General features: G+C 44.4%; 1 protein-coding gene across 5 annotated transcripts in view; it reads left to right on the forward strand.

Annotated features, from left to right (window-relative positions):
- Positions 1 to 25,094, forward strand: part of adgrg6 (adhesion G protein-coupled receptor G6) — a 131,652-nt gene that overhangs the window by 93,970 nt on the left and 12,588 nt on the right. For all 5 annotated transcript variants that reach the window (XM_059648750.1, XM_048535908.2, XM_048535910.2 and 2 more), the window contains 7 exons: positions 62 to 175; positions 6,461 to 6,506; positions 7,934 to 8,040; positions 9,830 to 9,957; positions 11,854 to 12,122; positions 17,798 to 17,897; positions 21,655 to 21,938. In XM_059648750.1, coding sequence (XP_059504733.1) covers positions 62 to 175; positions 6,461 to 6,506; positions 7,934 to 8,040; positions 9,830 to 9,957; positions 11,854 to 12,122; positions 17,798 to 17,897; positions 21,655 to 21,938 — 1,048 coding nt within the window. The remainder of the gene's footprint in view (positions 1 to 61; positions 176 to 6,460; positions 6,507 to 7,933; positions 8,041 to 9,829; positions 9,958 to 11,853; positions 12,123 to 17,797; positions 17,898 to 21,654; positions 21,939 to 25,094) is intronic.

The following is a 25,094-nucleotide window of genomic DNA, read 5'->3' on the forward strand; positions in this document are numbered from 1 at the left end:
ACCTCTGAAATTTCTGCAATATTTTGAGTCTCACTCGAGTTATTCTTGTCTAATCTAATAGGATTCAGGAGCATTTAAACTCCTGAGTTTTGTGATTGCCAGCAGTGTGGGAAATATCAGCATCAGCAACCTCTCTGACCCAATCAAGATCCGAATTAAACACAGGCAGCATGAGGTATGATCAGTTTCTATCGTCTATATCTCTGATAGTACCATTAACTATAAGCTTAACTGCACCAGTCTTATAAATATTGAGCTTGAAATAACAGGTCAGAAATGTTGAACTTTCTAGTGAATGACTCAGTTCCTGTTTTCCCTCTCTATTCACCCTCTCTGCGAGGCACAAATCCCTTGACGTTCAGTGGCTTTACCATCACTGAATTCCCCCAGTATCAACATCATAGGAGTTGCTGTTGACCAGAAACTGAATTAGACTAGCCATATAAATACCATGGCTATAGGAACAGATCAGAATCTAGGAATTCTGCAGCGAGTAATTTGCCTCCTGACTCCCCAAAGCTTGTCCCCCATCTACAAGGCACAAGTCAGGAGTGTGATGGCATGCTCCCCACTTGCCTGGATGGGTGCAGCCCCTACAACACTCAAGAAGCTCAACATCATCCAGGACAAAGCAGCCGCTTGATTGGCACCACATCCACAAGTATCCACTCCCTCCACCATCCACACACAGTGGCAGCAGTGTGTACTGTCTACAAAATGCCTGCAGCAACACATCACCAAGGGGATGCAATGGCCTCGTGGTATTATCCCGAGAACTAGGTGATGTTCTGGGGAGCTTGGTTTGATCAGCCACGGCTGATGTTGGAATTTAAATTTGATCAAAAAAAAAATCTGGAATTAGGGATCCAATGATGACCATCAATCCATTGCTGGCAAAAACACAACTGGGTCAGTAATATTCTTTAGGAAAGGAAACTGCCATCCTTACCTGGTCTGGCCTTTATGGGACTCCAGACCCAAACACAATGCAGCTGATTCTTAAACTGGTCTCTGGGCAATTAGTGATGGGCAATAAATGCTGGCCAAGATAGCCATGCCCCCATCCCATGAATGAATTAATACAAAACCTTCCTGGCCTGAGACTTCTATTTTCCTGAAGGACAAGGGGCAGCAGATACAGTGGAGCACCTGTAGTCATGGAACAGGCTGACTTGGAACTGTATCGACCATGTATTGCTCTCTCCCTAACAGGAGCACTCAAAACAGATGGGCTCTAATGGTCCAATAAGATGGCCCACCATCAAACTTTCTTGGACAATTTAGGGATAGGGAATAAATACTAGCCCTGCCAGTGACTCCCACATCCCACCCAAAAGACCTTTCACTAGGTGACAACACTCAATCTTTATATACCATTGATATCAAAACGTTTTTTACCAGTAATATCCTCCCCTTGATCTACTGAAGGTGTTTTAATCTTACAGCACGGGTGATACCATTCTATCCATCACACTAGTGCAGGCTCTTTGTTAGGATTGTTCAAGTAGTCCCACTTCCCTGCCCATTCTACAGAAAACCCTTTCAATTTATGTAATTCCATTTTTTGAAAGCTATTATTGAATCTGCATCTGTCCCGCTTTCAGACACAATTTTCTTGATCACAATAATTTACTTCATAAAGAAAAAGACCCTCTCATCTCCCCTCTGCTACTTGTCCCGCTATTACCTGATTGTGACCTCTGGTTACTGACACTGCTATCAATGGAACCAGTTTCTCTTTCCTTTCTTCAGCAAAACCCTTTCATTGGTCTCAAACACTGCTTTTAATTCCAGCTCACAACCTTCTGTAGGAGGAACATGCTGTGAATTCAGTGCCAGGAATCATCAGGTGGTGTCGCTGTTGTCAATAGTCAATTCCATGATCTCACCCTCACCACCTGTAGGATTTTATCAGTATTGCAGCATGCTATTAAACTCTCAATTTGGAGTCTTGTGGCTGTAAAGCATTTATTTACGTAGTTTGAATTTTCTGGTGATTTGAGTTGGGACTGGGCTTTAAATTCTAATTTAGCACAGGTGTCTATGTATACCCCACACAACACTCCCTATCTTTGCTAATCTTTGCAGTAATTTCTGCCAATTCCATGTACCATTATTCCCATACCTCCCCTTCTCATATTCTATTGGTTTAGATATTTCAGTTTATCCAAAAACTCTGTTACTTATATTTTATCCTGCACTAAGTCTGTTGGGCTGTCATATCATTATCACTAAGATGCCTTTTGACCCACAATATTTTGTCATATAGTCATAGAATAATACAGCATAGTGCTACTCGTACATGCTGACCTGATATCCTAAATTAATCCAGTCCCGTTTTCCCAGCATTTGGCCTTTATTCACCTCATCCTTCCTATTCATATACCCGATTGTATGCCTTTTAAATGTTGTCACTATACCAGCCTCCACCACTTCCTCTGGCAGCTCATTCCATACGCGCAGTACCATCTGTGAGAAAAAGCTGCCCCTTAGGTCCATTTTACACCTTTTCCCTCTCCCCTTAAACCTATGTCCTCTTGTTTTGGACTCCCCCACCCTGGGACAAAAGCCCTTAAGTATTCACCCTACCCTCTCCCCTCATGATTTTATAAACTCCATAAGTTTACCCCCTCAGCCTCCGACACTGCAGGGAAAATAGTCCCAGCCTATTCAGCCTCTCCCTGTTCAAACCCTCCAACCCCAGCAACATCCTTCTAAATCCTTTCTGCACCCTTTCAAATTTAGCAATGTCTTTCCACTAGCAGGAAGACCAGAATGTTTATATATAAAATCACTTCCTTTCCATATCTCCCAGCCCTTGTTCTTTCCAAGTGCTTCACTGCCAGAACTTTTCACTCATAGCTCCCTTGTATGTACTCCACCAGGGTGCAGACTTCAGTTTCATGCCTTTGCTTTGAACATTCTCCTGGCATCTCTCCTATCTCTCTTCCAATGTTAAAATCCTCAAAACCCATTTTCCCACCCATGTCTCTGAATTGTCTTTTTATTGGCATTTGTTCCTGATGCAAGTATTTAGAATTTTTCTTGTTAATATTAGAGGTCATTATTATTTTTGTAATGGTATTCTGGCATTGCTTATAGGTTTGTGCCAGTTACTGAGACCAGACATCAAAACTCAATCCATCACCTGAGACACTCTGCATCTCAGCTCATAATAACCCTCCATTTGGCTGTTTTAATTACTCTGCTTCATCCCTGGTCAGTTTGATTCTCGTTCTTACAGAGGTTTATCACAGAATTGCAGAAGTGTTATGGTGCAAAATGAGGCCATTCAGCCCATCATGCCTGCAGTGGCTCATTAAATAAGCATCATTAGCTCACGCTAATCTCTTGTTTATTTCCCTATACTTTATACTTATCCAAATAACCATCCAATGCCCCTCTTGAAAGCTTCAATTGGACTGGCCTCCACCACATTTCCAGGCAGTACATTCTACATTCTAACTACTCACTGAGTGGAAAAGTTATTTTTTTCTCACTTCTCCCTTGCTTCTTTTGTACATTACTTTAAATGTGCACCTCTGTCCCTCTTGTTCCTTTTGGAAGTGGACTCTCCTGTCAACTTTGTCCAGCTGGCTCACCATTTTGAAAACTTCTATCTCCTCTTAGCTTTCTTCTCCCCAACTTCATCACTCGATCCTCATCACTGAAGTTTCTCCTTCCTGGAACCATTCTTGTGAATTGCTTCTTCACTCTCTCCAATGCGTACACATCTTTCCAATGACAGGGAGTCCACAGCTGTACACAGTACTCCAGTGGAGGCCTAACAAATATATTGAACAAATTCAGCGTCACCTCCTTGCTCTTGTGCTCAGTGCCCCAATTAATAAGGCTAAGGGGACTGGCCTTGTTAATGCCTGGTGAGTGATTTAATGGCTCTGCTAAACACCTCTTCAAAAAAGATACCAGACATTTCCTCCCCCCATTTCACCCTTTATGTTGCATCCACGCAAAGAAAACCCCAGGCCAGAGGCTGTATGCCCCATGGAGTGCTCCCCCATTTCACCGAGTGCTCGGACATACTTGAAGTGACTCAGCTGGAGGAGTTCTGAGGAAATTCTCAGCAGCTGTGCAGCAGTTAAGCAAGTCTCAGCCATGGCTCAGTGGATAACAATCTCCTCCTTTTGTGTTGGGAGTTGGTTTGTTCTAGTCCCTGCCTTCAGTGTGGAATCCAGGATGGGAACTCCAGTGCAGTACAGAATAAATGCTGCACTGTTGGAGTCTTTGTTCCCCAATATGGAGCAAACCCAGAGATCCAAAGAGAAGCAAGGGAGTTCTCCCTGCCTATGTCCTGGTCAGTGTGTATATATCTCTCCAGAAATGTCACTAGGTAGCACAATATCAGCTTACCATCAGATTGCTGTTTATAGATGCTGTGTGTGCGTAGAAATAACAGGAGTTCATTTCACAGATAACAAAATAGAGCTGGAGGAGCACAGCAGGTCGGGCAGCATCAGAGGAGCAGGAAGGCTGCTGTTTCAGGTCAGGACCCTTCTTCAGAAATGGAGATGGGGGAGGGGTCCCGACTCAAAATGCCAGCTTTCCTGCTCCTCTGATGCTGCCCGGCCTGCTGTGTTCCTCCAGCTCCACACCTTGTTATCACTGACTCCAGCATCTGCAGTTCTTGCTATCTCAGGAGTTCATTTCAATTGTTTGTAAAGCACTTTGGCGAACCTAAATTTATAAGAGGCAGCGTAAAACATGACAAGTTCGCTTCTGTAAAGAAAATGATTGCCACAGTCATGTAAATGGAAAGCCTCAGTCTCACTGACAGCTCATAGTCTTGCCTATAATGTGAGGCTGGATGAACACAGCAGGCCAAGCAGCATCTCAGGAGCACAAAAGCTGACGTTTCGGGCCTAGACCCTTCATCAGAGAGGGGGATGGGGGGAGGGAACTGGAATAAATAGGGAGAGAGGGGGAGGCGGACCGAAGATGGAGAGTAAAGAAGATAGGTGGAGAGAGTGTAGGTGGGGAGGTAGGGAGGGGATAGGTCAGTCCAGGGAAGACGGACAGGTCAAGGAGGTGGGATGAGGTTAGTAGGTAGCTGGGGGTGCGGCTTGGGGTGGGAGGAAGGGATGGGTGAGAGGAAGAACCGGTTAGGGAGGCAGAGACAGGTTGGACTGGTTTTGGGATGCAGTGGGTGGGGGGGAAGAGCTGGGCTGGTTGTGTGGTGCAGTGGGGGGAGGGGATGAACTGGGCTGGTTTAGGGATGTAGTAGGGGAAGGGGAGATTTTGAAAGATTTTGAGTGGTCTCTCCGGAAAGCAGACAGGGGAGGGGATGGAAAAATGTCTTGAGTGGTGGGGTCGGATTGTAAATGGCGGAAGTGTCGGAGGATAATGCGTTGTATCCGGAGGTTGGTAGGGTGGTGTGTGAGAACGAGGGGAATCCTCTTGGGGCGGTTGTGGCGGGGGCGGGGTGTGAGGGATGTGTCTGCTTTCCGGAGAGACCACTCTCTCCATGACTCCCTTGTTCGCTCCACACTGCCCTCCAACCCCACCACACCCGGCACCTTCCCCTGCAACCGCAGGAAATGCTACACTTGCCCCCACACCTCCTCCCTCTCCCCCATCCCAGGCCCCAAGATGACATTCCACATTAAGCAGAGGTTCACCTGCACATCTGCCAATGTGGTATACTGCATCCACTGTACCCGGTGCGGCTTCCTCTACATTGGGGAAACCAAGCGGAGGCTTGGGGACCGCTTTGCAGAACACCTCCGCTCAGTTCGCAACAAACAACTGCACCTCCCAGTCGCGAACCATTTCCACTCCCCCTCCCATTCTCTTGATGACATGTCCATTTCCTGCACTGCCACAATGATGCCACCCGAAGGTTGCAGGAACAGCAACTCATATTCCGCCTGGGAACCCTGCAGCCATATGGTATCAATGTGGACTTCACCAGTTTCAAAATCTCCCCTTCCCCTACTACATCCCTAAACCAGCCCAGTTCATCCCCTCCCCCCACTGCACCACACAACCAGCCCAGCTCTTCCCCCCCACCCACTGCATCCCAAAACCAGTCCAACCTGCCTCTGCCTCCCTAACCGGTTCTTCTGCTCACCCATCCCTTCCTCCCACCCCAAGCCGCACCCCCAGCTACCTACTAACCTCATCCCACCTCCTTGACCTGTCCGTCTTCCCTAGACTGACCTATCCCCTCCCTACCTCCCCACCTACACTCTCTCCACCTATCTTCTTTACTCTCCATCTTCGGTCCGCCTCCTCCTCTCTCCCTATTTATTCCAGTTCCCTCCCCCCATCCCCCTCTCTGATGAAGGGTCTAGGCCCGAAATGTCAGCTTTTGTGCTCCTGAGATGCTGCTTGGCCTGCTGTGTTCATCCAGCCTCACATTTTATTATCTTGGAATCTCCAGCATCTGCAGTTCCCATTATCTCTCATAGTCTTGCCTTTCTGAATTCTTGTTGTTTGACAGGAGGATATTCAACCACAGTGTGCCTTCTGGGATTTAACATTGAAGAGTAAGTAAGATGTTTATGTGCCATCGTTTTGCAACCAATTGATATGGAATGGGGATCAGCTTGTCTTGAAGAACCACAGGTATTTTTCCAAAATAAGCCATCCCATAGCCAACAGTGGCAAGATTGTTCACATTTCATCCTGTTTCATATAATCACCAACCGAGCTAACCAATCACCTCACTCGGTTTTGGTTTCTAGTCAGCTTTTACTCATTGGTTAATGTTCAGAGTTCCTGATTAGAAGTTGAAAATAGAATCACTATGGTGTAGAAAGCCTCTGAAGAACATCCCACCCAGACCAACACATCCCTGTAACCCTGCATTACCTGTGGCTCTTCCACCCAGACTGCATCTCCCTAGACTCTATGGACAATTTGTCATGGTGGACCCCCTGACATCCTTGGAAATTGGAGGATGATTCAGTGTGACCGGTCCACCTATGCCTACATATCCTCAGACTGTGGGAGGAAACCTGGAGGAAATCTGCACACACGCAGAGGGAATGTGCAAGTTCTACACAGTTGCCCGAGGGTGGAATCGAACCCAGGCCCCTGGCACTGTGGGGCAGCAGCACTAATCACTGAGCCACCCTCTCCGTCTGATCTCAGATCACAACAATTACTCAACAAATAATAATCCAGTTCAAGATAACAAAGTGTGGAGCTGGATGAACACAGCAGGCCAAGCAGCATTTTAGGAGCACAAAAGCTGACGTCATGGGCCTAGACCCTTCATCAGAAAAGGGGGATGAGGAGAGAGTTCTGAAATAAATAGGGAGAGAAGGGGAGGTGAACCGAAGATGGATAGAGGAGAAGATAGGTGGAGAGGACAGTATAGGTGGGGAGGTGGGGAGGGGATAGGTCAATCTGGGGAGGATGGACAGGTCAAGGAGGTGGGATGAGGTCAGTAGGTAGGAAATGGAGGTGCGGCTTCAGGTGGGAGGAGGGGATACGTGAGAGGAAGAACTGGTTAAGGAGGCGGGGACGAGCTGGGCTGGTTTTGGGATGCAGTGGGGGGAGTCCATCCAGCTCCACACTTTATTATCTCGGATTCTCCAGCATCTGCAGTTCCCATTATTGCTGATCACAATAATCCAGTTCATCTGCCGCACCTTCTAATTCAGACAGGCTTAAAGTAGTAGGCAACAAAGTGAGTGTCAAATGGAACATTATGTCGTGAGCTGTGATGCTACTCACTTTGTTGAGAAGAATTAAAAAGCAGACATTAAAAAAAGTGAAGCACTGGAATGTTAATGTTCAGAAAGATTTGGGATGTTCTCATACAAGGAAGGCAGAAAACGTTAGCACAGAGGTACAGCAAATAATCGGGAAGGCAAATTGTGTTTAGGACTTTATTGCAAGGATAATGGAGAACAACATGCTGTCTGCAGTTTTGATCTTGTTTCTGTTTGATGCTTTATTCCTGTAGATGGCAGTGGGGGCTGGAATATTCGAGGTTGTCGAGTAGGTTCAGATTCCAGTGTGAACGAAACTATTTGCCTGTGTGATCATCTCACACACTTTGGAGTCCTTCTGGTAAGCTTTCCCCCCACAAACGGTTAGCGAGAAGAGAACGAAAACCAATTGAACCCATAATGTCCTTTAATATTAATGAGGGAGCCACCTTCATCTGTTCTGGTCTGGGTACGTGACTTTCTTTTATTCGCTCAAGAAATGTGGGTATCGTTGGTTTTCTTCCCCATCCCTAGCTGCCCGTTTGAGAAGGTGGTGGTGAGCTGCCTTCTTGAACCGCTGCAGTCCATGTGCTGCAGATTGACTCACAATGCCTTTGGGGAGGCGGAATTCCAGGATTTTGACCCAGTAACAGTGAAGGAATGGTGATAAATTTACTTGGAGGGGATCTTCATTCCTGCACAATGTAATTGACCCAGAATGTGCTTTGAAGAACTCTGATTGGCTGATCTGAGTAAAAATGGATAAGGGGGGGATTTGCTTGACACATTTATAATGATTGGAGAATTTAATGGGGTTGGGGAAGCCAGCTCACCATTGCAGCCCAGAAAGGGTAGTGAGGGTGGGTGGCTCAGTGTGAAAGCCAGCCTGCTGAGGAATGATATCAAGAAGCATGTCTTGTTACGCACAAAACTCTTCCTTCCCGCTGTCCCCTCCCATAACAAAAAATATTGTGAGCCCGATTGATTCTTAGACCAGCTAATGTTTATCTGCCAAAGGTCACAGAACCATAGTGGAGTAGAAAAACATATCGCCAGTTATCTCATTGAGTGGCTATAAACATTCACAAATCAGTGTGTTCAGGGATATCCTGATACTCCTCTGGAGCAGATCTCAATTGACCCAAAGGTAGGGACAACACAACTGTGCCACAAGAGCCCTGACTTCCTACTGTTGACAAATGAGAGTCACTAGAATCATAAGAACATAAGAAATAGGAGCAGGACTAGGCCATCTGTCCCATCGAGCCTGCTCCACATTCAGTAAGATCATGGCTGATCATTTCACGGACTCAGCCCCACTTACCTATCCGCTCACCATAACTCTTAATTCCTTGACTGTTCGAACAACAATCTATATTTGCCTTAAAAAACATTCAATGAGGTAGCTCCACCGGGCAGCAACATCCACAGATTCACAACCCTTTGGGTGAAGAAATTCCTCCTCAACTCAGTCCTAAATCTTCTCCCCTTTATTTCGAGACTATGCCCTCTGGTCCTAGTTTCATCCACCAGAGGGAACAACCCCCCTGCTTATCTCTTATGGTGCAAGGAACATTCATTAATGGGATGAGGGTGTCACTGTCTAGGCAGCATTTATTGCCCATCCCTAATTGCCCAGAAAGCAATTAAGAGTCAACCATATTGGAGTGGGTCTGGAGTCACATGTAGCCCCGACCAGGTAAGGATGGCTGTTTCCTCCTCTAAAGGACATTTGTGAACCTGATGGGCTTTTCCTGTCAACGGATTCATGGTCATCAGTAGATTCTTAACTCCAGCTATTTTATTGAATTCAAATTTCATGTTTGCCATGGTGAAATTTGAACCTCTACCCCCAGAATGCAATCTGGATCTCTGGCTTAACAGCCCAGCGATTGTACCACTGTGATAATTTCACTGTACCTTCGTTGTGTTCAAAGGTGCAAAGGCAACTTGGAAGAGGAATAATAAATACCATATGTACATGTCAGATCCTTGGAAGAAGCTGTTAACTAGAAGCTGTAACCTGATGCTTATTCTCTGGTCAGGGATCATTTCTTTTGAAAGCTCTTCATGCATAGCCATCACCCTGTTCAACAAAGTATAACATTGTTAACAGCCTCTGGTTACAATTTTATCTACTTTACTTTCAGGACATCTCAGGAACTGCACAACACATTGATCCTCTCAATACAAAGATTCTGACCTTCATCACTCATATAGGATGCGGCATCTCAGCTATTTTTTCAGCGACAACACTTTTAACATACATTGCCTTTGAGTGAGTGAATTTATTTTAGAAACTCTTATTCAAGGAGATGCTTGGTTTGCCATCTTATTTACGCTTGTAGCTTTGGGTTCCACAGGGGAAGAGCTAAGACAGCCAGAAACATTGATTCCTGCCTTCCCCTGTTGGATATCCATTCAGATCATCATTTTTATCGAGTTCTCTTTGTATGCCTGGGACAGGTAAGAACAAAACAGGAAATACTGGGGACGTGCAGGCTGAATGTACCCACCTGAATGTTGAGATCAGCTTAAATATGCTGAACAAAACTGAAAAAAAAAACTGCAGGTGCTGTAAATTAGAAACAAAAACAGAAGTTGCTGGAAAAGCCACGCAGGCCTGGCAGCATCTGTGGAGAGAAATCAGAGATAACATTTCAGGTCGAGTGATCCTTCCTCAGAACTGTTCTGAGGAAGGGTCACTCAACCCGAAATGCCAACTCTGATTTCTGTCCCCAGATGCTGCCAGGCCTGCGTGGCTTTCCCAGCAATTTCTGTTTTCATTAAATATGCCCAAACCAGCTCAACACCAACATCAGCATGCAGCAAGAACCCAGGCGCTGTGGACACATTGAGCTAATTTTACAAGTCTGCAGATTGGAGGAGGAAAGGTAAAGAGAGGGAGATGAGGAGTCCCACAGTACATTGGGATTCTGGCATATGATGAGTGAAAGATATAATGACCTCAGTCTCGAGAAACACAGCAAATATATACTGATAGAACTTGCATTCACATAGCGTCTTTCACACGGGCAGGCTGCCCCAAAGCACTCTGCAGCTCGTGAAGTATTTTTTCAGGAGTTGCCACTATTGTATTGTAATGTAATGAATGTTTATAATAAGTTATTATTCCATTTAGGAACTTGAGAAGTAATTGGTTTTGGTAAATATTTCGATTTTCAGTTCTGCAAAGATGTCTTTTTTAAGGGTCAGAAACAATTTTTTGGAAGTTGGTCAAAACAGCGTTTCCAATGAATTGCATGAAAAAAGCTAAATGACTAGACAAGCTACCTGTTGAGATGTTTACTGAAACATTTTCTAAATTGAGGTAGAGGCCAAATACAGGATCAATTCAGAAGAACAGATCCACACTGTCAGATATGTATTCAGTAGCCTTAAAATATTCAAAATAATTGCTAAAAGCCTTGATGATTTTTCTCAAAATTTACTGAGAGAGGTCACTGATTAGACTCTCAATGTGGGGGAAGAGAGAGAGACAGAGAGAGAATCTTCTGGCCATGCTTGAAATCTGCTGAAAGGGAACACTTGCAACCTCATCAGTTGAATAAGAAATTTAAAAATAACATAGAAGTGATACTATCTCATTGGGATTGAGTATCTGAAAAAGGATATTGTTGCAAAAAGGGTTGACTTTTTTTTCCTGTTTGTGATAAGGTATTTCCAAATTTCCAATAGATAGCTCTGTTTTTCCTGTCTTTAGTGGAACTAACTTCCATTCTTTTGTTGAAAGGACAATGGCAACCTCTTGTAATTGTGTTCAGTGACTAACTGCCATGATAAGTTGCAACTTATGATCTAACAAGCCAGGTTTCAGTCTGGAATCTGACTTGTCCAGTAAAACCTGATGTGAAGGTGCTGGTCGTGGACTGGAGTGGGCAAAGTCAGAAGTCACATGACATCAGGTTATAGTCCAACGGGTTTATTTAAAATCACAAGCTTTCGAAGCGCTGCCTCTTCATCAGGTGACGTCCCTTCATCTGACAAAGGAGGTGCACTCTGAGAGCTTGTGATTTCAAATAAACCTGTTGGATGAAAACCTGGTGTCATGTGACTTTTGAAAGTATAACCATCAGTTGGGATCTTCACGGTAGGAGCAAGAAGATCGTGCAGAACAAAATTAAGTTCAATGCTTTTCTTGTCCATCATCTAGGAAGCTGCGACGGGATTACCCATCCAAGATTTTGATGAACCTCAGCACTGCACTTTTCCTTCTCAACCTAACATTCCTGATTGATGGCTGGATTGCATCATTCAACATTCCTGGATTGTGCATTGCTGTTGCTGCATTCCTTCACTTCTTCCTGCTTGCCTCCTTCACCTGGATGGGATTGGAGGCTGTTCACATGTACATAGCCCTGGTGAAGGTCTTTAACACGTACATCCGAAAGTACATGCTCAAATTCTGTATCATCGGATGGGGTAAGTTCATTTGGCATTGACACTATATGTGATACACTTTTCTCTTGTTTTCGACTGTCCTCAGACCATGGACAATGCTAGAAAGATTGGGTGTCCTCGATTTTCTGCGAATTACGTAAGTGGTTAGTCAAACGATGTAATTAGCAATGACCTTTCACAGGTAATCGAAAGTCAGAAGAGGAGTATATTTTGGGGGAAAGCCCTCTGCTGGTTGGAGTCATACCTGACATGTAGCAAGATGATGGTGCTTGTGGGAGGTTAGTCATCTCAGCTCCAGGACATTTCTGGAGGAGTCCCTCAGGGTAGTGCCTTAGGCCCAACCATCTTCAGCTGCTTCATCAATGACCTTCCCTCCATCATAAGGTCAGAGGTGGGGATGTTCACCAATAATTGCACAATGTTCAGCACCATTCACAAATCTTCAGATGCTGGAGCAGTGTATGTCCGATTGCAGCAAGACCTGGACAATATCCAGGCTTGGATGGGCAAGTAGGAGGTACATTGATATCACACAAATACCAGGCAATGACTATCACCAACAAATGAGAATCTAATCATCATCCCTGGCATTCCGCGATATCACCATCACTGTGATTAAGCTCAAGTTTACCTCAGTTCATGGAGGAAAAACAGGAAAGTGGAGTTGAGATTTATCAGATCAGCAGTGATCTCATCGAATGGCAAATCACCATCACTGAATGGTCCACTATCAAGATCCTGGGGGTTACTATTGATCAGAAATGTACTGGATTAGTCAATAAGTACAATGGCTACAAGACCAGGTCAGAGGTCAAGAATTTTTCAGTGACTAAGCTACCTCCTGACTGCCCAAAGCCAGTCCAACATCAACAAGGCACAAGTTAGGAGTGTGATGGAATACCCCCCACTTGCCTGGGTGGGTGCGGCTCCAACAACACTCAAGAAGCTTGGCACCACATCAACAAACATTCGCTCTCTCCACCACTGACACTCAGTAGCAACAGTGTGTACTATCTACAATATGTACTGTAGAAATTCACTAAGGATCCTCAGACAGCACTTCCCAGACCCTGACCACTTCCATACAGAGGGACAGAGCAGCAACTATATGGGAACAGCACCCCCTGCAAATTCCCCTCCAAATTGCTCACCATCCTGACTTGGGAATATACTGCTGTCAGAATCCTGGAATTTCCTCTCTAAGGGACATTGTGGGTCCACTCACAGCACATAGACTGCAGCAGTCCAAGGAGGCAGCTCATCACCACCTTCTCAAGGGCATCTAGGGATGGGCAATAAATTGGATCCAGCCAACGATGCCCACATCCTGTAAGTGAATTTAAAAGAATGAAAGTTAAAGGCAGTGAGTACTAACACTTCCTTTTGACATCCAAGGGCCATGCCATTGCTGAATTCCCATCATCAAAATCCTAGAGTCATCGCAGATCAGGAACTGAACTTGACTAGCCATGCAATTGTTGCTGTTACTAAAGTAGGTCAAGGGCTGGGTATTCGTTAGCAAGTAGTTCATTTCCTGATTTCCCAAAACCACTCAATTACCTACAAGGCCCAAGTCAGGAGTCTGTTGGAATACTCTCCACTTGCCTGAATGAGTGTAGCTTCAACAAAACATAAGAAATTCATGGGAACAAAGCAGATTGCTAGATTGACACCTCATCCAGCACCTTCAACACATTCCCTCCACCACTGGAACAGTGGTAGCAGTTGGCGAGTTTTGAGAAGATTTGTAGCTCAGGTTGAGGTTCTGGATGTGAGTTTGCTCGCTGAGCTGGAAGGTTAATTTTCAGACATTTTGTCACCATTCTAGGTCACATCATCAGTGAGCCTCCGACGAAGCGCTGGTGTTATGTCCCGCTTTCTATTTATCTGGTTAGGTTTCCTTGGGGTGATGATGTCATTTCCTGTTCTTTTTCTCAGGGGATGGTAGATTGGCTCCAAATCAATGTGTTTGTTGATGGAGTTCCGGTTGAATGCCATGCTTCTAGGAATTCTCGTGCATGTCTATGTTTGGCTTGTCCTAGGATGGATGTGTTGTCCCAATCAAAGTGGTGTCCTTCCTCATCTGTATGTAAGGATACGAGTGATAGTGGGTCATGTCGTTTTGTGGCTAGTTGATGTTCATGTATCCTGGTGGCTAGCTTCCTGCCAGTTTGTCCAATGTAGTGTTTGTCACAGTTCTTGCAAGGTATTTTGTAGATGACGTTCGTTTTATTTGTTGTCTGAATAGGGTCTTTTAAGTTCATTTGCTGCTGTTTTAGTGTGTTGGTGGGTTTGTGGGCTACCCTGATGCCAAGAGGTCCGAGTAGTCTGGCAGTCATTTCGGAAATGTCTTTGATGTAGGGGAGAGTGGTTACTGACAGACAAAACGGGCCCAGAAACCATAACCACTCTCCCCTACATCAAAGACATTTCCGAAATGACTGCCAGACTACTCGGACCTCTTGGCATCAGGGTAGCCCACAAACCCACCAACACACTAAAACAGCAGCTAATGAACTTAAAAGACCCTATTCAGACAACAAATAAAACGAACGTCATCTACAAAATACCTTGCAAGAACTGTGACAAACACTACATTGGACAAACTGGCAGAAAGCTAGCCACCAGGATACATGAACATCAACTAGCCACAAAACGACATGACCCACTATCACTCGTATCCTTACATACAGATGAGGAAGGACACCACTTTGATTGGGACAACACATCCATCCTAGGCCAAGCCAAACAGAGACATGCACGAGAATTCCTAGAAGCATGGCATTCCAACCGGAAATCCATCAACAAACACATTGATTTGGAGCCAATCTACCATCCCCTGAGAAAAAGAACAGGAAATGACATCACCAACCCAAGGAAACCTAACCAGATAAATATAAAACGGGACATAACACCAGCGCTTCACCGGAGGCTCACTGATGATGTTACCTAGAAAAGTGACGAAACGTCTGAAAACTAACCTTCCAGCTCAGCGAGCAAACTCACATCCAGTGGTAGCAGTATGCACCATCTATAAGATGCACTATAGCAACTCATCAAGGCTGTTTTATCCACATCTTCCAAACCTTCAACGTCTTCCACCTTGAAGGACAATGATAGCAAATGCATGGGAGCACCTCCACTTCCAGACCCCTCCAAGTTACACACAAACTCAGCTTGGAATTTTTTTATCAAACATCCCTTTATTATTTGTTGGTGCAATTCTTAAAGTCCTTGACTTAGCATTACTCAGTGTGTACATTCACTGCACCCAGTGCAGTGATTTAGAAGGCAGATCATCTCCACTTTCTCAAGTGTGATATAGTACATGCTCTCTAGGCTGGCCAATGAGTGATGCCCACATCCCCTCTCCTTGAAATCCACCCTTTGAAGCACCGTTGTGATGAACTACTATCTCACCTGCAACCTCTGTTTCCATTCTAAAGGCCTTGAAGACCTCGTTGTCTGCCGAACCCATGCTCATCATTGCTCTCCCAATGCCTGCACTCATGCCACTGCACTTATCACAATGACAGACTGATATCTCTTGTCAACATCATGTCCTTCTTCATCTGCCTTGATCTGTCACCTGTCTGTGTCATGGGTAGACTGTGTCATCTACTTACAGAGCCTTTAATGTGTTGTTTAGCTGGTACGCTCTACTTCTGTATTATCTGTCTAACCATAGCCAGTTTACAGTGACTTCCTCTCCTGCTTCCTCTGGTGTCCCCAAGCGCCTAGCCTTGACCACTTCCTATTTTAATTCAACGCCCTGACTCTTGGTAACCTCAGTGGACAGTGTGGCACTAATGTTTGCCAACACCCACCTCTACCTCAAAAAAAATCTCTTATCACTTTTCTCCGCTGATCAGATTGATGATCAGATATACTGGAGCAGCTGTGAAGAAATTTCCTCCAATGAGACATTGGGAAGACTAAAACTGTTATTTTCAATCCTCGCTGCAAACTCCTTTCCCTAGTTCCTGACTCCGTCCCTGGGCATGCCAACCTTCTGGGATGAATCCAATTTGTCCACAACCTTGTTTTTTACATTTGGTCCTGTGAGCAGCCCAACCTCAGACTGTCCATTTCTATCTCAGAGTTCTTCCTTGCCTCAGCTCATCTGCTGTTGAAACACTCATCCATATCTTTGTTTCCTTTGGAGTTGACAATTTCAGTGCACTATCTACCTCCATAAACCTCAGGTCATCCAAAACTCCACTGCCTGTGCCTTTGTTTGTAACCAGTTTCATTCACCCGACCTACACTTGGCTGCCAGCCAAGTAACATCTTGAGTTTAAAATTCACAGTTTTGCTTTCGTGGTCTCAACTCTCCTTAATCTCCTCCAATCCCAAACTTCAGAGATGTCTGCACTCCTTAAACCCTGGCCTTTTGCATTGCCACATTTAGTGATCATGCATTCCGTTATGTCAGCTTCAGCCTCCCTTCTTACACCTCTCTGCCTCTCCATCCCACTCATTTTAATGAGGAATCAATGGAAAAAAAAACCTCTTTCACCCAGCTTTTGGTCATCTCAGACCCAGATGTAGCTCAAATATCTAGTCCTCCTGTGAAATATTTCATTTATGTTAAAGCGGCTGCAAGTAGGATGTGACTGGGGAGGTGATGGCCTTGTGGTTATTATTGCTGGACTGTAAATCCAGACACCCAGATAATGTTCTAGAGAGCTGGAATTGTATCCCACCATGGCAAGATAGTGAATTTGAATATACTAAAAAAAATCTGGAATTAAGAGTCTACTGATGGCCCTGAAACCATTATTGATCATTGGGAAAAACTCATCTGGTTCACTAATGCCCTTGAGGGAAGGAAACTGCCATCCTTACCTGGTCTGGCCTACAAGTGACTCCAGACCCGCAGCAATATGGTTGACTCTTAAATGCTGTCTCGGATTGGCAATAATTGCTGGCATAGTTAGTGATGCTGTCACCCCAATAAACAAATAAAAAGAAAACTGGAGAGGGTGCTGAAGAGATTCACCAGATTGTAACCTGGGATAGAGTGATTCAGCTATGATGAGACACTGGATAGGCTAGGATTGTTTTCCTTAGAGCAGAAAACGCGAGTGGAGTTACCTGAATGTGGTGGTCAAAATTCTGAGAAACATTTACATGATGAATAAAGGGAACTTTTTTCTCCTTCGTGGAGGGGTCAAGAAGGGGAGGATGGCATAGTTTCAAGGTAAGAAGTAGGGGGTTAGAGGGAATCTGGGAAAATATTTTTCATCCAAAATGTGGTTGGTATTTGGAACTCACTTGGCTAAAAGATAATAAAGAGGGGAAGACTTAGAATGTTTAAGAATTATTTTAATGAATACTTGGAACACCACAGCTCACAAGACTAGGGTCCGGTGCTGAAAATAGATGAATATTTGATGATTAATATGGACTTGGTGGGCTAAAGGGCCTCTTTGCCTGCTGTAAAATTTCTGTGACTCTGTCTTGATATAAATCATTGTTGAGAATGTAAGAACATTGATATGGGTCATGGAATGCACTCTGTGCTGAGGCTTTAGTGGAGAGATGCACACACTTCACATAACACTTTTCCTTTTTTTTTCCTGAGTTGTTTGTTCTGGAGATATTTCTCACAAAAATGTTGGGGAAGGGTGCTAGCATGTTAAAGCATTTTTCTCCCAGCAGCGTTTATCCTCCGCACTTTGTCTGCCCCACAGGTTTACCAGCAGTCATTGTGGCTGCTGTTCTAGCAATCGATGAAGAGTTCTACGGGGTGAAGCTGTATGGGGAAGCATTGGAAAACGGAGGCTCTGAGTTGTAAGTTATGCACGTTTACCCGAAGGAAGTAGGGGTGGAAGGGAAAGTGACTGAGTGGTCAATCTGTGCGAAGGGGTGACACTGGCACAAACGGCTCAATAGTCTCCATCTAGGAGCTGTAGGATTTGATTAAACCCTTAATCAGGAATAATAACTCAGTAGCGCATTTCATAAAGGAACACGTGATACAGAGCAGATGCAGACCATTCAGCTCATTTGCGGCTGTGCTGGATCTCTGATAGAGTAATCAATGTGATAGCTCCTGCTCCGTAACTCTGCAGTTTTCCACCCCGATGAGCATTGAGCCAATTCATTTTTGAAAGTTTATTGTGGAATTTGATCTTTCCCCGCCAGCACCAAACTTCCCACAAAATGTGTTCCAGATCGCAATTCAGGGAGTCTAGAAATTATTTTCACATGTCGCCTCTGAATCATCTATCGAGCACCTTAAATAATGTTTGCCGTCCTATTATGCAACACACTTCGACAGATGAAGGCATTTTTCAAGATCTAAAGAAGCTTTGATTTGATTTGATTTATTACTGTCACATGTAGCGAGCTACAGTGAAAAGTGTTGTCTTGCATGCTTTACAGACAGCTCACACTATACAGGTGCATCAGGGTAACAGCACGGAGTTCAGGATACAGCTGCTGAGAAGGTGCAGAGAGAGATCTACGTTAACATTAAAGAGGTCCATTCAAAAGTCTGATAACAGCAGGGAAGAAGCTGCTCTTCAATTTGTTCAAGCGTGCAGCGAAACTTTCATATCCCCTGCCCGATGGAACATGGTGGAAGAGAATATAACTGGGGTGGAAGAGGTCTTTGATTATGTTGGAAAGGCTCACCGGATTTGGCAGCATCTGTGAAAAAAAAATCCGACTTAACGTTTCGGGTTTGCTTCCAAGGAACAGTCACCAGACCCAAAATGTTTGAATTTTTTCTTCACAGATGCTGCCAGACCCGCTGAGCCTTTCCAGCAACTTCTGTCTTTGTCTCTGATTTACAGCATCTTCAGGTCTTTCTTCGACGATGTTGGTTGCTTTCCTGAGGTAGCAGGAAGTATGTATGCAGCCAGTGGAAGGAAGGCTGGTTTGTGTGATAGACTGGGCTGTGTTCACGGCTCTCTGTAGTTTCTTTTGGTCTTGGGAAGACCAGTTGCCATGCCAAGCTGTGATGCATTCTGATAGGATGCTTTCTATGGTGCGTCTATAAAAATTAATAAGAGTCTTTATGGACACCCCATATTTCCTTAATGAGGAATTAGAGATAGCAAGGCGTAGAGCTGGATGAACACAGCAGGCCAAGCAGCATCAGAGGAACCGGAAAGCAGACGTTTCGGGTCTAGACCCTTCTTTTTCTGAAGAAGGGTATAGACCCAAAATGTCAGCTTTCCTGCTGCTCTGATGCTGCTTGGCCTGCTGTGTTCATTCAGCTCCACACCCTGTTATCTCAAATTCTCCAGCATCAGCAGTTCCCGCTATCTCTGAGGAATTGGAGGCTTTGATGTGCTTTCTTGACTGTACTATCAACATGGGTGGACCAGGGCAGATTGTTGATAACTGTCACTCCCAGGAACTTGACTCTCTCAACCAACTCTACCTCAGCACCATTGATGCAGACAGGGGCGTGCCCTCCACGCTGCTTCCTGAAGTCAATGACCATCTCCTTCATTTTGTTGACATTGATGGAGAGATTGTTGTCTTTACATCATGTCACCTACAATGTTGGTGTCATCAGCAACTTGTAAATGGAGCTAGTGTGGAATTTGGCCATGCAGTCACGAGTGTAGAAGGGGTATAGTAGAGAGCTGAGCACACAGCCTTGCGGGACACCAGTGTTAAGGATTACTATGAATCAGGTGTTGTCGCCTGTCCTTACTGACTGTGGTCTGTTGGTCAGGAAGTCAAGAATCCAGTTACAGAGCTGGGAGCAGAGATCTAAGTCCCAGAGTTTAGAGAGGAGTTTGCTTAGAATTATGGTGTTGAAGGCAGAGCTGTAGTCAATAAGCAGGAGCCTGACATAGGCATCTTTGTTATCGAGATGTTCCAGAGATGAGTTTAGGGCCAAGGAGATATCGTCTGCCATGGATCTGTTGCATCAATAGGCAAGTTGTAAAGGTTCAAGGCAATCTGGGAGGCTGGAGATGATGTGAGCTGTGATTAACCTGTAAAAGCACCTCTTACGGATAGAGATCAGTGCCACTGGGCAGCAGTCATTGAGGTAACCTCATGATTTTTCTTTGGCACTGGGATGATGGTGGTCTTCATAAAGCAGGTGGATACTTCAGAGCATAGATCGCTCAAAATAACGTATTGTTTCAGACAAATGTGGCCAACGTTAATGCATCCCACACTCAGGGCTGCCCAACGAATCCTTAGCCATTGAATTCACGACGGATAATAAACACAGTAGCCAATTTCAGCATAGCAAGATCCCACCAACCAGACGGAGGTGAACCGAGTACTTTTGATTCGAGAAGTGCTTTTGTTTCTGGAGAGCTACTGGCCAATTTTCCTATCAAGACTCACACCTTGAATTTTAGGTCAGTTTTTGTTTAACTTCAGTTTGATTCCATTCAAAAATCACAGTTTACTCCTCTCATCAATATGGTTGAGAATTACGGCATTCTTCGAAGAGACTTGTCTTGAGTCATAGATTTGGAAATAGACACCATTGCGGGTTGCAGAAGGAAGAGATGTGGGAAGTTATTTTTGAGAGCTCATATTTCCATCGTCAGAAACAGCTGAGAGGACAGCTACATTCCCAACAACTGGTATCTGTGAACTTTGCTGTGAGAAACAGCAGAGTGAGAGCGGGGGCTCGACTGTGGTCTACGTGATTGACGTGTCTGAATGCTGTTACCCCAGTCTGGGCCTTTAACAGTGCCATGGCAAAATACTTGTTGATATTTCATTGTGTTACTCACGTTATGCGCACATTCTGTGTTCTGTTTCTAGAATAATATCTCAATTAAAGTAAACTGTTGAGGGAGTTCAAATGAAGATAATGTTGTTTTAATTATTGATAGCACACAACCCGATTTCAGCAACAACGTTTAGCAGTACCATAGTTAATTTTCCTTCTTCAGTAATAAATTAGCTACATCCTCGGTAAATGGAGCCCTCCCTTTGAAGATGTGGTAGACCCAGACCCATGGTTCCTGGGACTCCTTTTGGAGGCTTGGGTTTTCAGTGACTTTGGCATTGGACTTGTGACTCCATGTGTTTTTTTCTCTTCGGCGTTGCGGGGGTCTGCCCCTGGATCCCAACAGGTGGGGGTCAGGTCCTCAAGCTTGGAGTTGTGAAACGGACTAAGATTGATGTTGTCTTAAATTCTGTTTAATATTTTTGACACCACAGTGGAAGGGCTGTTATTCTGACCTTTTAAATCTTTACTCTTCTAATTTATTATGATGATTTTGTACATTTGCAGATCTGTAATGTTGGAATTTTTTGACTTTAAATTTTTTCCAACGAATTTGGACTCAGGAATCTGTACCTTTGTACCTGAGATGGTGTCATAAGTGGTGACTTGTAAACTTTTGACAGTATTCCTGTGAGTACATGCGACAGTGACGCTCATTCTAATTCAACTTCAAAAACAAAAACAGAAGTTACTGGAAAAGCTGAGCAGTTCTGGCTTCATCTGTGAAGAGAAAAATCAGAGTTAACATTTCGGGTCCAGTGACCCTTCCTCCAAACTCAACTGACCCCATTCTGATCTTAATCACATTCTTTTCTTCCATCCCACCTGTAGCTGTTGGATTGTCCATCGTGTCGTTTTCTACGTCAGCTGCGTGAGCTATTTTGTGATCATCTTCCTGGTGAACATAGCCATGTTTATCGTGGTGTTAATGCAGATCTGTGGAAGGAATGGCAAGAAAAGCAACCGTAACATGAAGGAGGAAGTCCTGCGTAACCTGCGAAGTGTCATCAGCTTGACGTTCCTGCTGGGGATGACCTGGGGATTTGCGTTTTTCGCCTGGGGACCGGTGAATTTGGCTTTCATGTACCTGTTTGCAATCTTCAACTCGTTGCAAGGTAACTCCAGTCTAATCTACATTGCTTTGCCCCGGCAACTATCCAGCTATTTGGAGAGCTAACTTCCCAGCCAATCAGCACAGTTTTCTCCTGTTGTATAAATTGTTGTGATTGGTTGATATATGGCATTGTCTGGATTAGGGTGAGATGAGAATCCTCAGCAACATATTTCCTTTTTCAACAAGATTCAAATTCTGTACTAGTGAGCAAATATTTTCACTCGGTATTTATCCAACCATCATCCATTGTGCACCAGAACCCTTCATAACCATCTTCACCCAAATATAACCTATGACCTAACTTTGAACAGTTTGATTGAGCATTGAGACCTTGGGGTTCAAACATGAACATATGTAATAGGAGCAGAAGTAGACCATTTGGCCCTTCAAAGCTCCTCCACCATTTAATAAGATCATGGTTGGGTTGTTTGTTTTCCCAATTCCACATTCCCATCTATTCCCCATAGCCTTTGATTCCTCCGCCCAATAAGAAGCAACCTAGCTCTTCCTTACCAATATTCACTGATCCTGCCTCTACTGCTTTCCTGAGGGGCAGAGTTCTAAAGTCCTCTGAAAGAAAAGCATTTACTCTTCACCTCTGTCCCAAAAGTCAGACTGGTAATTTTAAAATGGTGTCCATTAGTTCTGAACTCACCCACAGCCTTTCAATGCCCACTATTTGGGATCTTACAAACTATTGTGTACAGTTCTGGTCACCGCATTATAAGAAGGATGTGGAAGCTTTGGAAAGGGTGCAGAGGAGATTTACTAGGATGTTGCCTGGTATGGAGGGAAGGTCTTACGAGGAAAGGCTGAGGGACTTGAGGCTGTTTTCATTAGAGAGAAGAAGGTTGAGAGGTGACTTAATTGAAACATATAAAATAATCAGAGGGTTAGATAGGGTGGATAGGGAGAGCCTTTTTCCTAGGATGGTGACGGCGAGCATGAGGGGGCATAGCTTTAAATTGAGGGATGAAAGATATAGGTCAGATGTCAGAGGTAGTTTCTTTACTCAGCGAGTAGTAAGGGAATGGAACGCTTTGCCTGCAATGGTAGATTTGCCAACTTTAGGTACATTTAAGTCGTCATTAGATGAGCATATGGACGTACATGGAATAGTGTAGGTTAGATGGGCTTGAGATCGGTATGACAGGTCGGCACAACATCGAGGGCCGAAGGGCCTGTACTGTGCTGTAATGTTCTATGTTCTATGTTCTATGTAAATCAGGTCAGCCCTCAATCTTCTAAACACCAGGAGAAATGAACCCACTCTGTTCAATCTATTCTTAGAAGACAACCCACTCATTCCAGGTATAAATTTAGGAGATTTTCTCTGAACTGCCTCGAACACACTTCCACCCTTCCTTAAATAAATAATCGAAAACTGTACAAAGCTTTTTGGGTGTGGTCCCACCAGCACCCTGTTTTCCTGAAGCACAATACTTTTACATGTTAAATTCTTCTTATATTAAATGATAGCATCCCTTTAACCAGCCCTGCTGTACCTGCACTCTAGCGTTTTGTGAGTCACACACTAAGAGAGATGCCTCGGACATCTGTAGTCGTTCTCTATGTGACATTGTGCTCTCTTTTACTATTGCTGCCAAAGTAAGCAATTTCACATTTACCTCCATTATATTCTGTCTGCTCTTTTTTGCACACTAGCTTAACATCTCTCTGTGAGTCTGCATCCATGTTATTGTCATGCTCTCAGTACACTTGCCTATCTATCTTTGAGCCATGAGTTGCTGGGATGCCCACAATGTTGTTAGACAGGGAGTTCCTGGATTTTCACCCAGCGATAGTGAAGGAACGGTGGTGTAGTCTTATGTCAGGATGGTGATTGGAGGGGATCTTGAAGGTGGTAGAGTTCCCATGTATCTGCTGTCCTTGTCCTCCTAGAGCATAGTGGTCATGGGCTTTGATGGTTCTGTGGAAGGAGCCATAGTGAATTGTTGCAGTGCGTCTTGTGGATGGTACACACTGCTCTGACTGTGCATTAGTGGTGAAAAGAGTGAATGTTGAAGGTATTATTTAGGTTGCATGTATTAATAACCAGCAGAATGGATTTTAAAAAACAAAGGTATCATTATTATAACCAAAAAAATCACAGGCCAGACCTCAGCTGGAGTATTGACGCCAATTCTGAGCATCACTCTTTAGGAGAGATGTAGAAGTATTGGTAAAGGTAGAGAGGAGGTTTCCCATGGGATTTTACCAAATCAAATGCCAGGCAATGAGCATCTTCAGTAAGTGACAATCTAACCACTGCCATTGATATTTGACAGTGTTACTGTCACTGAATCCCTCACAAACAACATCTCTGGGGGAATACCATTACTAGAAACTCAACCAGACTCATCACATAAATATATTGGTCAGGGGCTGGGAATACTGCACGGAGTAACTCACCTCCTGACTCCCCAGAGCCCGTCCACCATCTACAAGGCACAAGTCAGGAGTGCGATGAAATACTCCCCACTTGCCTGGATGGGTGAAGCCCCAACAACACTCAAGAAGCTTGACACCATCCAGGACCACATCCACTTGATTGGCACCACATCCACAAGCATCCGTCCCTCCACCACTGATGCTCAGTTGCACTATTATGTACTATCTACAAGATGCACTGCAGACATTCATCAAGATCCTCGGACTGCACCTTCCAAACCCACCATTGCTTCTGCCTAGAAGGACAAGGGCAGAAGATACAAGTTCCCCTCTGAGCCACTAACCATCCTGATTTGGAAATATATTGCTGTTCCTCCACTGTCACTGGGTCAAAATCCAAGAATTCCCTCCCAACTTCACATGGACTGCAGCAGTTCGAGAAAGCAGCTCACCTCCACCTTCTCAAAGACAACTAGGCCAGGCTATAAAAATGCTGGTTCAGCCAGTGACACCCATGTTTTACAGATGACTAAAAAAAAAGAGGGTTTTCTGTTATGAGGAGAGTTTGGAAAAGTTCCTCCTCAGAACAGAGAAGGTTAGCAGGTGACCTAATGGAGGTTTTGAAGATGAAAAGAGGCTTTTATTAAGAAATGTTCCTTCTAGTGTGTTTAGTCAATAATCAGTGATCGTTGATACAAAAACATTGGTGGGACACTTAGACGAGAGTGGACAAAAATTGTTTACACTATTTGAAATACATCTGAAT

This window comes from Stegostoma tigrinum, chromosome 9 (assembly GCF_030684315.1).
Source record: "Stegostoma tigrinum isolate sSteTig4 chromosome 9, sSteTig4.hap1, whole genome shotgun sequence".
Classification (NCBI taxonomy): domain Eukaryota; kingdom Metazoa; phylum Chordata; class Chondrichthyes; order Orectolobiformes; family Stegostomatidae; genus Stegostoma; species Stegostoma tigrinum.